At 39.4% G+C, this 16,914-nt stretch overlaps 1 protein-coding gene across 3 annotated transcripts in view; it reads right to left on the reverse strand.

Moving 5' to 3' along the window:
* Window positions 1-16,914, reverse strand: part of COL12A1 (collagen type XII alpha 1 chain) — a 159,935-nt gene that overhangs the window by 45,935 nt on the left and 97,086 nt on the right. For all 3 annotated transcript variants that reach the window (XM_066604593.1, XM_066604611.1, XM_066604602.1), the window contains 14 exons: window positions 16,645-16,784; window positions 15,551-15,680; window positions 13,888-14,030; window positions 13,552-13,681; window positions 10,736-10,878; window positions 8,852-8,981; window positions 8,280-8,399; window positions 7,664-7,810; window positions 6,342-6,458; window positions 5,984-6,130; window positions 5,141-5,215; window positions 3,497-3,636; window positions 2,749-2,872; window positions 2,409-2,552 (listed from right to left, as the gene is read on the reverse strand). In XM_066604593.1, the coding sequence (XP_066460690.1) occupies window positions 2,409-2,552; window positions 2,749-2,872; window positions 3,497-3,636; window positions 5,141-5,215; window positions 5,984-6,130; window positions 6,342-6,458; window positions 7,664-7,810; window positions 8,280-8,399; window positions 8,852-8,981; window positions 10,736-10,878; window positions 13,552-13,681; window positions 13,888-14,030; window positions 15,551-15,680; window positions 16,645-16,784 (1,830 nt within the window). The remainder of the gene's footprint in view (window positions 1-2,408; window positions 2,553-2,748; window positions 2,873-3,496; window positions 3,637-5,140; window positions 5,216-5,983; window positions 6,131-6,341; window positions 6,459-7,663; window positions 7,811-8,279; window positions 8,400-8,851; window positions 8,982-10,735; window positions 10,879-13,551; window positions 13,682-13,887; window positions 14,031-15,550; window positions 15,681-16,644; window positions 16,785-16,914) is intronic.

The following is a 16,914-nucleotide window of genomic DNA, read 5'->3' on the forward strand; positions in this document are numbered from 1 at the left end:
TCATTACAGATATTACAGATGGTAGAATCGATTCACCAGGTTCCAGATTTCAAGTGAATCAGAGTGACTTAAATAATCTATGGAAAGGGAATTATCCAAAATTAGTTAATCCCTAAAAGGAATACATTTTTCTGCTGACATTAATAGTGTTCCTTTTGTCACCACTGTAATTCCATACTAATGTAGGCTGTTTTAGACATTTAGAAATTTGATTCAAGGAACGTCTTGAAGAGGCCTAACAGCGATTCCCTAATATGCTTTTGTTATTTGAATCCCCTCCTTAGTAGTTGCAGAGCAGCTTTTAGGGATGTTGCTTTCTGACACATTCAGCAAAATTTTCCTATAGCAGTATTATGTTGATGGAAATAAGAGAGGGACTTCTATAATTACTTTCAGCATATCATGAAAACTCTCTCCAATTATTGTATACTCTAAATAGTGCCTGCATTTGCTGTCAGTGGTGAGGGGAGTAAGCAAAACCAATTTGATGTACCAGCTGTTGGTACTTCGTATTATCTGACTCTCTCCATTTATAAATGTAATTCCACGATATACAATCCTAAAAGGAAACTGTCACAACTATCTCACCCCTAAAACTAACATACTGGCATGAAGACATTGAAAAATCAATCACTTCTAATGTTCTCTGTTTTCATAACATGATACCTGCAATGAGGTATCATGTCATGTCCGACCTGAGCGTTATGCACACCACGCCCAGGACGAACGCGAATAATAGGGGATTGCACACAAATGGACAGTGATGCGGACTGAACAGTAAAGGGGACCTGCAAGCAGATATCCAACAACAACTGACTAGAGCCAAAACACTTACGAAGAACACCAACACTCATAAGCAGATGGAAAAGCTAAAGGACATACAAGGTATTGGTTCATATTTTGGCCAAGATACTTAAGCTCATGAGCCCACGATAAGGATCCTCATTGTCTGGTGAGTCCCTACTCTAGCAAGACAACTCAAACCCCAGGGAGTCCTGCTTGCAAGCAGGGCGATCGTCCCAGTAGGGACGACCCCACGCTGGAACCTAGGGGCCTGGCTCGCCATAGATGATAATCGGAATACAAGCAGAACAGGACACTGTTCACACCAACAAACAAGGGAATTCCACCCAGAGCCTCATGCATGCAAGCTATACATGCAAGACTCCAAACATCAGGGTTCTGAGAGGAATGAGGAGAAAGATAAATGACCAGCTCCCTGTGGCAAGAGGGATTGGCATTTATGTGCTGCAGAGCAGTGGTTATTGGCTGACTGGAGCAATACACACCCAGCCAGCTCAATCATCCCACGACTGTGGAAGTGTGTTCCTGGGAACTCAAAAAACTACAGGTCTCAGGAGCACAATGCAACATATCAAAGTTATAGTGTTCCAAATGCAAATAAGCAGAGAAGAGTCATCTGTCATAGAACAGTCACCCTTAATTCATGATCTGTTGGGTTAACCATGCTCCATTTCTCTTGATAAATGGGGTTCACTGTGCAACAGGGGATGCAAAAAGCTGTCTATCCAGAGAAGGGGCGTAGCTATCCAAGCGGATCATGATTAAGTATGACTCTCAGTCAGATGACTCTTCTCTGCTCATTTGCATTCGGAATGCTACAACTTTGGAACCTAATTACAGCAGTACATGGGCTTGTCATAAAAAGAGAGGTAATTAGAAGTGATTGATTTTTCAACCCTTGCCAGCCAGTAAAGTTCGTTTCAGGGGTGAGATGTTGGTGACAAGTTCCCTTTAATTTAAAACATGGGTCTTTAAACTACTTCTTCCCATTTCATTTTGCTGAACATGATCAGGCTATGATTTATTGTATTGGAACAGCTTGACTCACTACAGGGAACACTTTGTAGCTTTATAGTATGTGTTACACATATTATTCTCTAAAGAAGCATGCAATAAAAAGCTACAAATTATTGTTTTAATGATCAGACTGAAAAGTGAGTTATGAACCATTACTTTATTGAAGCAATATGGCCAGAAGTGATTCCAGCGTTTTTGCAGCCAGAGGCACATAGTGAAATGCCCCTCCACAGATTAAAGATGGAAAAGTGCAGTCAGAGAAAAAAAATTCTCTTCTCTTCTCACGGTGCACCACACAATGCGGCCCATTGTAATGAAGAATTATACCAAACATTTACTTTTCAGATATTAAACTTAAAATAGACTTTTGGAGACATAAATGTTAGAGGGTATCATTAAATATATTTTCTTTAGCAAAAAAAAAAAAAGCTAAAAAATGTTTCCCATCTCACTTTTTCAACTCGCTGATCTTGTGATCAGAGTCCACATTCACGGAATGTCTTGATGATCATTTTTATCTTGATGTTGCAAACTGTTAACTATAATCCTGATGTTTTGTGTCTCCCCTTTGGTGCATTTCTACATACCAGAGTGCTGAATAGCCATGGCAGACTTCTTCACTTCATCCTGGGATCGTCCATCAGTCACCACTACCAGTACCTTGGGAACAGATCTTCTCATTCCATTTTCGTAAGTTAAAACCTTATCATGTACAAACTTCAAGGCTTTTCCTGTAAGAAATTATGTATAGTACTTAACATTCTGCTTGGTAAATCATTGCTTTCTATAGATTAAAGGGGATTTCATGGCTTTGGCAGCCAGAATCTGCTTTTTATGCATTTTCATGAATAAAGCTGACATAATCATAGCCTTGAGTCATGCCTGTCTTCAGCTTGTATGCAACTTTTTAAGTACCGCATTACGTACCTGTTTTTGTGTTTCCTCCCTTGTATCGGACATTAGCTAGTGCACCCAGAGCTTGTGCTTTATCAGCATAAGTATTCAGTTTAAATTCAGTTTGGGCGTCATCGCTGAACTGCACAAATGAAACCTGCAGGAGATTAAAGCTTAGTATCAATACTGTAAGTCAGGTTTATATAATGCAGTATGTACAAATGAATATAGATTGTGCTCTTATACTGTAAAAAAAGGGAGAAGGTTTGACGCATGCATTTCTGTTACGGAAATCAGACATATTAGCTAATGGTGCCATTCTGCCCTCTACTGGACCTTTCTCTGTTTCATCCAATATCTAGCAATGAACCACTTCTGTATGTTGCACTCACATTCTTAGTACTAGAGTACTATGAGAATGGCCGCCTAGTCAAAGGCACTGATATAAGGTATATATGCTCTATACAATATTGTTCTACAATCTATGGCTCCACAACTTCTGTCAGACTACAACTCCCAGCTGCAGGCAATCAAGGCAGCTGAGGTTGCAGACTGCTGGTATACAATGTTCTTACACAGTACATGTTTATTGAAGAACACAATTCGAATCTTCCAGTTAACGTTCTCTACCTCTATAGTGATCTTCCACTTCCTTAATAATATTTTGCAGACTGTATAGATAGAAATAGGATATGTGTATTTCTTAAATCCTGCTATCAATTCATTCGCTATATAGTGAAATGAAATCTCAGATCTGATCATGTATTGCTATCATTCTCACCTGGATGCCTGCAGGATTGATGACGTCGAAAGCTCCAATAGTGTTAAAAATAAATTGCCGGACTTTGTTAAAGTTATCATCACCAATACTCCATGAACTGTCAATCAGGAAGACAATATCGGCTTTTGCCCCTTTGCACACTACAACAAAGGATCACAGATATCAGTAATTGGGTTATTTTCTATAGGCAATGTTGCCGGACTATATTTCAGGCATGATGTTATAGAGCAGGAAGATTGACAAATAGTTTTAGGGGGCAAGATTCAGTATAACTTGTATTTTAGTCAATTAACGTTGCACATTCTGAGCTGAAAAGTCCAATGGGCGGAGCTATCAGTGATTAAAAGCTATCTGTGAATGGCTGTATATACAAGACGGGCTGTCAATCACTGATAGGGGACACCATTGGACTGTTTGGAGCATGTTCAAGCTGACAGACTCCCTTTAAGACACACTTGGAGATATTTACTGAGTTAAATGCAGTAGTATTCTAGCTCATTCTACACTAAAAAACTTACATACATGTTTTGTACAACATTACATATGTGTTTTAGACATTTTTTTGCCTCACTAAACAAAGGTGTGGCTTAGAGGGAAGAGGATATGGTTTAAAATTAGAGATGAGCGAACGTACTCGTAATGAGTACTTACGCACCCGAGTACCGCCATTTTCGAGTACTTCTGTACTCGGGCGTAAAGATTCGGGGGGCGCCGGGGGAGAGGCGCGGCGGTGCGGGGGGGAGCAGCGGGGAACAGGGGGGAGCCCTCTCTCTCTCCCTCTCCCCCCCACTCCCCACTGCTACCCCCCGTGCCGCCACGGCGCCCCCCGAATCTTTACGCGCGAGTACTGCTGTACTCGAAAATGGCGGTGCTCGGGTGCGTAAGTACTCGTAACGAGTACGTTCGCTCATCTCTATTTAAAATGCGATGTGTGATGAAACTACACCAAAAGTTTGGCACAAAATATTGGTGTAAAGCAGGCCAAAGAGTGCGTAGTGTAAAGTTAGGGTACTTTTACACGGATCAACTATCGGCTGAAAAATTGCTCAGTCAACTTTGATCGATAGCTGTCTCGTAAAAAACACGGAACCCGACAGAGTACTGAGCAGGAAATTACTCATTAGTTGCTAGTCATTTTGTTTCAGCTTACTAAAGTGAAGCCACTAGTGAGCGACTACTAAGTATAAATAGGGAGTCAGCCATCTTTCATCTTTGGCGCACTCCGACTCCATTCACTGAACAACTATCACTTCTCTATGAAAGCACAAGAGCGATAGTTGGTGGGAGGGCTATCAGTCAATTAAGCACCCAACAGTCATCCTGTCTAAAAGTGCCTGGCTTATAGGATGTACTAGATTTATCATACAGTGTAAGCCACTGTGATAAATTTGGTGCATCTTCAGCCAGACTATTCTATTTATTAGGCAAGTTCAGTAAATCCGCCCCAATCTGATTTAGCACTTTTTAAGCAGATCATTAAAAATCCTTAGCCTTTATCATATAGTACTCTATCTGTAAATTACAAAGTTTACTACCACATTTACATATTCTACAATTATTTAGTACCAATATCATATAATCTTAGCATTATGCATGCTATAAATACACAAATCCCTATTAGATAGTGAAATATATATTGCTTACCTTCACGGGCTGGAGGTATTGTGGGTGGTGGAGGAGGAGCAGGAGGTTCAGTTGGTGATTCTGTTGGCTTTATCACTAAACGTTAAGACAATTCATTTAAAGAGAACAGTGTGAGAAGAGAATATATTATATGATTCACTACTTAGACAGAATTGATATCCGCTTTATTGGTGCACACAGAACATCTTACTTCAATGTGCCCCTGTCTTTAGCAGCGCTTATATTGTTACAATTTCCCATACACAGGCACATGAACTAGGGTCAATTCCATAAGAAGTCAATTGACCAATAACAAATGTAAATCAATGCAGATAAATCATGTAATCTTCCTCATACCAAGAGGGAGGCATAAAGTTACATTTAGAATTTACAGTTTCAGTGTCTAGAATCATAGAATGGTATACTTGGAAGGGACCTCCAGGATCATCGGGTCCAACCCCTTGCTCAGTGCAGGATTCACTAAATCATCCCAGACAGATGTCTGTCCAGCCTTTGTTTGAACACTTCCATTGAAGGAGAACTCACCACCTCCCGTAGTAACCTGTTCCACTCATTGATCACCCTCACTGTCAGAAATTTTTTTTCTAATATCTAATCTATGTCTCCTCCCTTTCAGTTTCATCCCATTGCTTCTAGTATTTCCTTGGGCAAATGAGAATAGGGTTGATCCCTCTGCACTGTGACAACCCTTCAGATATTTGTAGATCGCTATTAAGTCTCCTCTCAGCCTTCTTTTCTGCAAGCTAAACATTCTCAGATCCTTTAACCATTCCTTATAAGATATCATATGGTCTATCTAGAGTTCCACCTAGTGCAGTTATATTGTTATGTATTGATACTCACAAGTACGTTCTTTGGTTGAAACTCCTCCACCCTCAAGGTTTGGTGTCTGTACAAATACTGTGACAGTATATTGAGTGTCAGGGTTCAGACCGGTAAAGCAGTTTGATGATTGTGATCCAGGTACTGTTATTTCCTGTCCACGAGATCCTGTAAAGTACCACAAATATTCATTTATCATTATGTATTCTGCATTAGGAAAATCTACTTGCTGCAGTACTGCAAAGATCACCAGAACCAACATACATGCAAAAAGATTCTATATTTCTGTTCATTGATGGATAGTGGGGAATATGTTGTTTCTTCAGCAAGTACTGTATCTCTATATTTTACAAAAAAAATCAAAATAATCTATTCTCACCATCAACTGGATTTAACTTGACTCTGTATGAAGTTGCAGCTCTGTGAGGTGTCCACCTAGCACATAATGAATCCCATGATACTTGGTAGGTTGTCAGATCAGTCACATTGAGGTACACTGCAAATGAAAAATAAGATGTTTTCAGAGAAAATAAGTTAAGAGACATGAGTTAGGCTTACTAAGGTGGCATTATCAGTAAGGAGCCAGCCTCAACTTGCAGAAACCGAAACCCCAGTAAACTTTGAATTCTGAGCCTGCCATTGTCACATTCAGCCCTCTCCCATATAGAGAATCCCCAGTCTTCCATATCGCTTTCAAACTCCGCCAGGTGTGGTCATTTTTTAGCTGCATACTATCCTATCTCCACCAAATCGAAAGGAAGTATCACAACAAAGCTTAAAATTAAATTTTGGACACAGTCTTATAATAAACGGCTGTAATTTGAATGTTTTCCAAACTCTGAAAGCGACGGAGAGGTTCAGTACTTATCATTTGGCAATGAACAACCTGACATGATTCAGAGAAAATAACTAGAAGACTGATAACATGATGTACAGTAGGTAACATGACTCCCATCCGGAGAACAGATTAAAATGAAATCTACAACCTTTGCAACTTGTAAATACCTACACCCACAATCCCCATAAATACGTTTACCACACAACGTCAAAGATAATGGTTTCCCTTATTCTGTTATGCCAAACACATCTCAGGGAGAATTAAAACTTGCAAGCCTGTACTTGGAGCTCGATTTATGCCAAAATACAAACCAAAGCATTCTAATCATGTTTTACAAATAGACTTGTGTTTCATAGAATAGTTAATATAAAAAGAGATTCGAACAACTCAAGGACCCCATATAGGGTGCTCAATCTACAATAAAAATGCATCTAAGTTACGGTACCTTTACACTGAGCAACTATCAGTCGCTTTAAAAAGTCGTTAAGGTACGGCTGTCGTTTGCTTTCACAGAGAGCAATGATTGTGCATTACTTGTTTGCCGAAACATTGTTCATCATGAAGGGGATCTCCATGCAAATGTGTTTGTAAGTCGTTCAAAAACGTATAACTATGACTTTACACCAGACAACTTTTGGTCAACCAGTGTCTATTTATTAGGTAAGCCAAAACAAAATGACTAGTGTCTAGTGAGCAAGTTATCGCTTGTCACCCATTTGATGACCTTGTTTAGACAAAACGACTATCATTTAAACTCGCTCCTTCAAGCGATTATTCAGATGATAGTTATCTGGTGTTAAGGTACCTTTATTCAATAGGTGGACCATCTTATGTACTGACATTTGTATATGCAAAGGACTTACAGGTTGTTCCAGGTCCTTCGAGTGGTCCACTTAGTCCAGTGTCATATTGAGCAAACACCTGAACATCATAGGTAGTTCCAGGATTTAGATTTTGAAGAGTGTAGGAATTGACATCACCAACAAATACTTCCTTAGATTCATCAGCATCTTCACAAGAAACAGATAACAGTTACATCATTAATAGTGAAATTCTGTCTTCATATTGCCCATGAATTTAAAGGGGGGTTCCAAACAGAGAACCAACCACTATGACATTTAGATGTCGTTTTGATGTAACTATTCCCTATGGCTGTAACTATAGCTGGCCATTCTGTGACATTGTATTTACTGTGCTTCTGTTTCGCTCTATGTAAAGGAACGTGTGATATAGATATTGATAGAAAAATGGATCGAAAATAAATGAGTAATGTAGAATTGCTATGGTCTGCTGTTTATAAGAGTGGTGAAGAAGGATCTCCAATTTACTATGCTGCGATTTTGTCACATGCTCACCATCCAGTTAAGACTATATCAACATAATTGTTTCTAATTAGGATAAATAATCTAAATTCAAGACATATCTAGCCTAATTAGAATACATATGAATGTAAATAAATGAAATCAAGATTATAGTTACCATGTGGCTGGTATACAAGTTTATAGCCAAGCACTGGAGAAGTTGCTCTGTCCCAAGATACCCGGAATCTGGTGTACCATTCATCAGAAATTTGTAGATTTTTTGGTGCAAGCAAGCCAACTGTAATATAATAATGACATATATTTTAACAAAAAAATCATGCAGGCAATGAAAATTGATTTATATGGGTAATACACTTTCTAAACTTTAAAACGACATCTTACATGTGTGCCTGTATAGGCAAGAAAGTAAAGAAGAGACACAATGACTAGCCGAAGATTAGTCATTGTACTGACATTGAAGACTATTGAAAGTACTGGGTAATGACTTTCAATAGTTCACAGGGTAATTTATAGCAAGCTACAAGATATATGTATCTAAATCTATCAATAAGTAGAGTTACTCTATTTTAAGAGATTTACCAGAACAAGCTACTACATTCTAATAAAGTGTCCATGGACATATAAACAATAGGACTTGCAAGTAGCCATGTAAATAGAAGCTGGTTATAAGACGAAGGGCATTTTTAATGCAAGCATATGCCATAAACAAATACATTTCTACTCTCTTACGTGTTCGTCCATTTCCAGTCAGTTGCCCGCCATCACCATCTGCATACACAGCCACCACAGTGATTTTATATGGTGTGTTTGACAACAAGGGTTGTAGGACCACATTATTTCTTCTACCGGGAACAGTTGTCTAAAAGAAGTAGAATACAAAAATATAATTCTAGCTATATGTCTCATGCAAAAATATTTTATTCTACAGCAAAGGAAACATGATGAGGAGACGATGGTAGAGATGAGGTATCATAATTGTTAGAGCTATTGTATGATCCTTGAAATTGGTAGCAACTATCAAAGTGATTCCTACAAATAGTAATGTGTAGCTACTAAAGTATAGAATATATATATTAGCAAACAGATAGTCTCAGTTCAGTAGGATATGTGCAACAAGTAAGATTTTATTCTGACAAAACCCCTGTAAACACTGGAGACCAGACATAATGTGTTATACATCTGTTCTACAAAATGAATACTGGCTATACAGTACTTTCAATAGAAAGCAGACTGTCTGCAAAATGGGGAACATATGGATAATAGTTGTGTGACACCACGTTGAGACTGGTTTGGACGTATGACAGAAAACGATGTAATACTGTATGTCTTTTATGGAAAATATTATGCATTCTTAGGACCTCAGAGTATAAACGGTGCTTAAACGTGAGTACAATGGTGAAGTATTCTGTGTGTAGTCAGCAAAGCTTAAAATCAATCTCCATTGCAATGTTTAAGGGCATAGAAAGGGGTGTGATTAGCCAACAATCATTCCCCTTTATCCATGCTGGAAGGAAGTAAATAGTATCCCAAATAACACCAATATTTTCTCGTGAGAATAAGGTTCTACACAAAATAAATGTGGGGAAGTAGGAATTTCACCAAAATGTTTTCTTTATTACTTCTAAAATAGGGTAAATTACAGGTCTTCAGGAAAGACTGCAATTCATGTAGGATTGCCGTTAACTCTGAGTCTTACTATTCCCAACTCATGTATGTATAAAATATAGGAGAGATAAGGAGTTGTTTGTTGGAATAGTTTTACTATAATGTTGTTATAAATGTCCATGTGCCTCCCTGCAACATGGAAGGAAAATGGTAGTCACCAGGGATATTGTTTCTCATGTGCGATAGTCTCCTATTTTCATTGAAGTTAATGGAAAACCTGACTGTATAGCTTGGAGACATGCTACGGAGCTTTGATGGAAGGGCATGAGGCTGATAAAAGCACTGTAGCCCCGTTGTTTGTGCAACCTGTGTTGGAACCAGTCCCCAGCAATGCTATCGTCTGAAATGATTCTATGCCAATAGATAGTGAAGTGGGCACATATTAAATGTATTTGACCCTGAGAAGCTACTGTGTAGGTAGAAAAAAAAATACTGGTGACTCTCAAAAGGGTTAGTCTTCTTTGGAATTCTATTTTCAAATAGGAAATACTAAGATAACTGGGGGGTCCCCTGTTCCCCTGTTATTGGTCAGAGGAGACACTACTACAAAGAGTCTATTTTGTTCTTGGGCTTCTAGTGCATTCATGCATTACATGTGCAGTCCAATATGTAATGATTCATTTCTCCAGTGGTGGGATTGTAGGAAATATAACCCTTCCTACCGGAATACCCTGTAAATTACATTTGGTCACTGGAGTTCCGGGCAGTGGGAAACATTGTAGTCGAGCTAACCACCAGGGAACTCTTTGAACCAAAAAATAATTATTTGAGCAGACAACATATGTGATTATGACATGGGGTAGTGTGGAAAATGGGTTTAACAGCAGTGACCCTTGAATTTTTTTGGTCAAAAAGAATTGGACATTGAAGAATGACATGAATGGAAATAACCACAAACATAAAAATAAAAAATGTCAAATGTCTTGAAAATCTATAAAGAAAACTTACATATTCATCAATAGGATCACCAACAGTTGGTGAATAGATTATTCTATATTGTTGAACTGGACCATCAGCATGATCCCAGTTTACTGAAAGACTGTTGGTTGTCTCTCCAAAAACTCTAATGTTCTTTGGCCCGCCGCGAGGTACTGCAGGAAAAAGCATAATTACAAAACAATTATCAGTCTGCATATTAACCTTGATTTTTCTTAACAGCAATGTCAAATATTTATTATGAACATGTGAATACAGGAAATTCAGAAGTTTCCAACCACACTCCTGGTGTCTGGTAGCTGTACACGATTCCTGTAGCACAATGCTGCCAGCTAGGACATACTAGCAGATTATTAAGAAATAAACCTACCGCAGTATGAACGAAATGTGGAAAGAGGGATACCACAAGTATTTGGACGGCTCCTATTAGCTGGAGGGATTTGCAAAGTAGTCAGCAAAAGAGGGGAAAATTCTAATATAACACAGGAGCAAACTTTCCATACTGAATTCTTTAGAATACTGCAAAATAGGTGCATTCTCTTCAAAACATAGTGAGATATTGGTTTTTATAATAATATAGTTTAATTGGGTGTCACCAACATAAAAGAAAGTGCCAAATCCAAGAGGAAACCAGGTCTCTCTGGGAATCTTTGTCTTTATATATATATAAATGAGTTTCTGTTGTCTGTTCTTCATGCACAGCCAAGCAACTGGACCATTCTGCACTACATTTGCCACATAGGTAAGCTAGGCGCTTCTGAGGGTTTTAGACTGGGTTTCAGCTCTCTACGACCTACCGTTCTTGACATATTCACAATGAATCAGAATACAAATGCAACAACCAAATGACTGGACCATTCTACACCAAATTTGCCACATAGGTAAATCAAGCACTTCAGTAGGTTTTAGATTAGGTTTCAGCTATCTAGGACCTACTCTTTTTGACATTTCCCCAAAAATTGGAATACAAACACAACAGTCAAACAACTGGACCGCTCTGCACCAAATTTGCCACATCGGTAAGTCAAGCACTTCAGTAGGTTTTATATGGGGTTTCAGCTCTCTAGGATCTACCCTTCTTGAAGTTTGCAAAAAATTGGAATACAAACACAACAGCGAAACAACTGGACCGACCTGCACCCTATTTGCCACATACGTAAGTCAGGTGCTGCCAAAGGTTTTAGACCAGGTCCTAGCTCTCCAGGATCTACTGTTCTTAATACATTTGCAAAAAATCTGAATATAAATGCAATAGCCAAACAACTGGACCAATCATTGTTAAATTTCCCACATAGGTAAATTTGAAGAGTTTTGGAGTATGTTCAAGTACCCTATATCCTATTTTTATCAACATATTCACAAAAAGTCTGAATACAAATGCTAATATTAAAAGGGTTGTCCAGTTACTGGGCAACTCCGCTTCAAAAAGACCCCCTGAATCAGAATAATAAAATAAACTATACTTACCCCTCCATAACCACCAAGATCCAGCACTGCAGCTCTGCTGTAGTCCTAGTGATTGTTCTGACATACGATGTCACAGGAAATCAGGTAACTACTGTGGCCATTGAGAGGCTTCAGAGTCACATTCCCGAAGTCCTGGCATCATGGCACTCAAGATCTGAGCACCAATGTAAGGAGAACGAGTGGTGATGCTGCCGCCCCTCATTGGCTGCAGCTGTTCTCTGATTCCCTGTGACATTATCTGTCACAACTATCACCGGGACCACAGCGGGGCTGCAGTGCTGGATACCGGCAGCCTTGGAGGGGTAAACATAATTCACATAATTATTTTAATACAGCTGGTCCTATTGAAGTGGGGTTATGCAGTAGCCAGAAAATCCCTTTAATTAAACTCTCTTCGGCATGTCATCTGGCGAGAAATCACATTTCTGCATATAACAACCCAGCCATTTTTCTTTACTTACTGTGAACAAACTCTACTTTATTATGTTTATTATCAGTAGCAAGCAACATTTTTAACCAAACACACAAACATTAAACAGTTACACAAAATAGACCCATGCAAAGCAGGGTAATTCTGCTAGTACCCTATACAGCTAGGGGTATTGATAGTATGATGCTAACAGACCTGCAACATGGAAACTTCCACACATTCTTGGGATCTCAAAATTATTTTATTTCCCATTGTAAAGCAATATTGTCATCTTTCAGTGTTCTCAATGGGGCTTTCTATCTCACATACTCTTGGGCAAGTTTCATTGGAATCCAATTAGCCTATGTATTGAAGGCTCCATAAGGGATAAAAATCATTGATTGAATGTATTTAATTAAATAATCTAAGTAAGATTGAACAGAATGTTCAAGAGCAAATCAGTCAGATTCTTATCCTGAACAATCAATGACGAAAATATTTTGGATTCTCAGTTACTGTCTGCGTTATAGCCTAGAGCTGGATTCGGTTCTCTCTTTGCTAACCTGGGATGCAGTCAACAATCCTGAGAACACATTCCCTAAACATTTATCTGAACACCTATAATGCAGTAGAAACCAATTCTAATGAAATCACCAACACAAACTTAGTAGAGACATCAAGCTACTATGATTTGAGGGAATGTTCTGAATGTCAAGCGGACACAATGCAGCAATAAAGTGAATAGAAAAGATAAATTACAATTCTGCATTCAATGTAATAGTTTTTGCATTGAACTCACTGCTATGTATCTGAACAATGTATAATCAACATTAAATAATTACTTAATTGCGTTCTGCAAAAATAAAAAAGCACATAATTAACATTTTTCTAATGAGGTTAGAACTACATACTTAATGTATACATTGCTATATAGCTTATATATTGTACATACATGTTTTTCCCTGTCCAGTACTTGGATCTGCTTCTCCATCAGCATACATGGCCACCACGTTCACAGAGTAAGGAGTATCAGGGACCAGACGCTCCAGTAGCACATTGTGAGTATTGCCCGGAACCACAACCTACAGGTAAATGTGGACATTTATGGTTTACTTCTAAGAACAGAAATAGTGTTTTCTGTTAGTTTTGACTCCAAGTTGGGATAAATCAGTTACTATATGGAATAGCTGCTAGTGGGCGGCTGCCCTATATAAGCTCTTGTAGAATAACTTCATGGGTAATAATAAAAGCCTTGTATTATCTAATTGGACACTCTATTGGTACTCACAAATTCTGAAACTGTGGTTCCAAGAAGTGGAGCATAGTTGACCTTGTATTGCTGAACCTGTCCAGGGGCAGGATCCCATCGAACATTTAGAGTGTTTGTTGTTGGGTTGTATACTTGAAGATTTTTAGCAGTTCCTCTTACCACTATAATAAAAGGATACATTCTTATTTGTTGTCTGCATAGTATAAATTACTTTTTGAATGACAGAGAATGCATTCATAAGGGTGGTTTCACATGTATGCTGGGGATTCCGCTTTCCTGCTCCATTCGGGGAGCAGGAAAGGGGAATCCCCACAGCCAAATGGTTCTGTCTCTGGACAGAACCGAATCATGCCAGACAGATCCATTGACTGTAATGAGTTCTGCCTGCTTTATGCTCAGCTGTCCGACTTTTGGATGGAAGAAAAAGGTGTTACATGCAGCGCTTTTTCTTCCAGTATTTTCGCTGGATCTGTGACACAACCTCCGGCCACAGGTCTGACACAGATGTGTAATCAGCCTTAGTCTGGATCGTAATGGAGTTTACATCATAATTTCTGTATTCAGAGAAACACACACAAGTGTCATTTTTAAGTGGAAACCAAATCCCTGTTTGGTTTATTTCTGGATTTTTGATAGGAAAACAAGTTGCTTAGAGAAAATGCACACAGAGTAAAGCCATGCAAGCTCCATTTTGATTTTGTTCTAATATGGGGCAAATCCATAGTTGTATCACAAGAAAGCAGCAACTGAACTCTTTTGACTTCCTATGGCCAGACTGTCATGATTTCTGGTCATTGCAGCATGTGTTCTTCCCACTTCACGTATTCCTCTCACTAGCCAACCCAGAAACCTACTGTACACTGATGAGGGGCAAACACCCAGAAACAGCTGTCTGTGTATGGTTCTCTGCCTTGTGTTTAATTCCCAATCATTGTTTTAAAGACCAGTTTAAAGAGTCTGATATTGATTTAAAGGAATGCTGTGTAATTTGAAGCTCCTGGGCCCCAGTATAGTATCTGTAACAGGCTCTTCAATTATCATGTTGCATTTGTAATGCTGGTATTTTCTTATAGGGAAGGGAATGCTTCCAGATTGCTGCGTTATTTGTTCCATTTTGAAAACATTCCTGTTTTTTTTTAAAGTAATTGAAATCAATGGGAAACATTTAATTCAGTTTGATTTACATTCCTCTGCTCCAAGAATGGAACAGAGGTAAGGGAATCAATAAGGATAGTGTGAACAAGCCCTTGGGCCAGCTGCACACAACCAGGTTGGATTCCGGGTGTGGGATCCTGCACAAGAATCCAACCCTGTGCCTGGCCAGTGACCACACATACCTGAAGGGCCGCAGGTTGGACGGCTTCCATTGCCTTCAATGGAAGCCGTCTGTGCGGAATCCGCTCAAAAATAGAGCATGCTGTCTTTTTTCCTGCACAAGCGGAAAATCACGATTCATTTCCGCTTATGGGCAGAAAGAATCACTTTTACATAGCATGCTATAGAAGCTATTTGCTGCGGAACCCAGAGGCGGATGCCTGCTCCGGCTTCCGCAATGCAAATCCGGTCGTGTGCAGCCGGCCTTACTCTTTACGTATGATTGCAAGTGTGTGTTACTTTCATCTATAAGAACAGTATAAGAAAAAGAGTAGGAAGAACAAAATTAGGCATTTATGTGACATACATGTTCTTTCAGTGTCAGATATGCGTCCGCCATCTCCTTCAGCATAAACAGGGACCACAGTTACTGTATAGGGTGTATCTGGTTGAAGTCCCCTGAGTACCGTGTAGATGGTATTTCCTGAAACAGTTGCCTGTAAATACGGAAAGCAAAGACCAACATGTTAAAATAATACTCACTCTTTACTCAACTTTACATATTGTATGTATTTCTATACCATAAAGCACAGTAAGGAGTTCTTTCTCTGTGTCTCTTGCTTAAAGGACCGTTTTGACAACAGCATATTTTTCCATCCCTGCACCCTTCACCCGATTGTCTGTTACACTTTGGATGTTTCCTATGTATATTGAAGTCACTTTAATGCATTTAGCCTCCTATCTGATATTTATCAGGTATCATCTGGATGCTGAGATTTATCCCTGCTCTCTCTTTCACTATTCTGTGCTATTAATTCCATGATGTATCAGCATATAATTACATGAGCAGCTATAGCATGTACCATCTCTGCCTGCAAGGAGGGCGCTGTAATTATCATGACCTTCACCTAAGTAAGCCGCAGACCGTAAGTATACAGCCAGTAGGCTGAACTATCAACTCTTTCATTATAACTGTGTGACAGGAGTAGAGATGAGCGAACGTGTTCTTAACGAACACTTACGCACCCGGACACCGGCTTTGCCGAGGACTTCAGTGTCCGCGCGTAAAGCTTCGGCGGGCGCCGGGGGGCGGGGAGAGGCGCGGCGGCGCGGGCGGCAGCAGCGGGGAACAGGGGGGAGCCCTCTCTCTCTCCCTCTCCCCCCCACTCCCCGCCGCACCCCCCCGCGCTGCCACGGCGACCCCCGAACTTTTTTCGCCCGAGCACGGAATTGCTCGCAAAGTTCGGTGTTCGGGCGAAAAGGGGCGGAGCCGAACACGTTTGCTCATCTCTAGACAGGAGCCTCTATTCATCGGTAGTAACTGTGATAAAAAATTATGTCATAGGAATTATGTTGATTGAAAAACTGACTTATTGAGAAGAACATAAACCCAAGTAAACGTCAGGTGTTCAGAACGAGAAGTATATTAAAGAGATGCTTATGATAAAAAAGAAAATTTACCACTTCCTCGGTTCCTCCAGCAGTAGGCACATAATAGACTTTATACTGGCGCACATTTCCTTCTGCTGCTTCCCATCGTACATTTAGAGTACTTGTAGTTGGGTCATATACTCTCAGATTTTTCACTGTGCTCAAAGGCTCTAAAACACATTGGTTATAATCAACATACATTCCAAAGACTACATAATAGTAAAACGCACAGTAATAAACCATTATATAGTACTGTTATTGCTCCCAGTAAGGGAAACTAAGTAATCTTGTAAATATGAT

Source organism: Eleutherodactylus coqui, chromosome 1, assembly GCF_035609145.1.
Source record: "Eleutherodactylus coqui strain aEleCoq1 chromosome 1, aEleCoq1.hap1, whole genome shotgun sequence".
NCBI classification, from domain to species: Eukaryota; Metazoa; Chordata; class Amphibia; order Anura; family Eleutherodactylidae; genus Eleutherodactylus; species Eleutherodactylus coqui.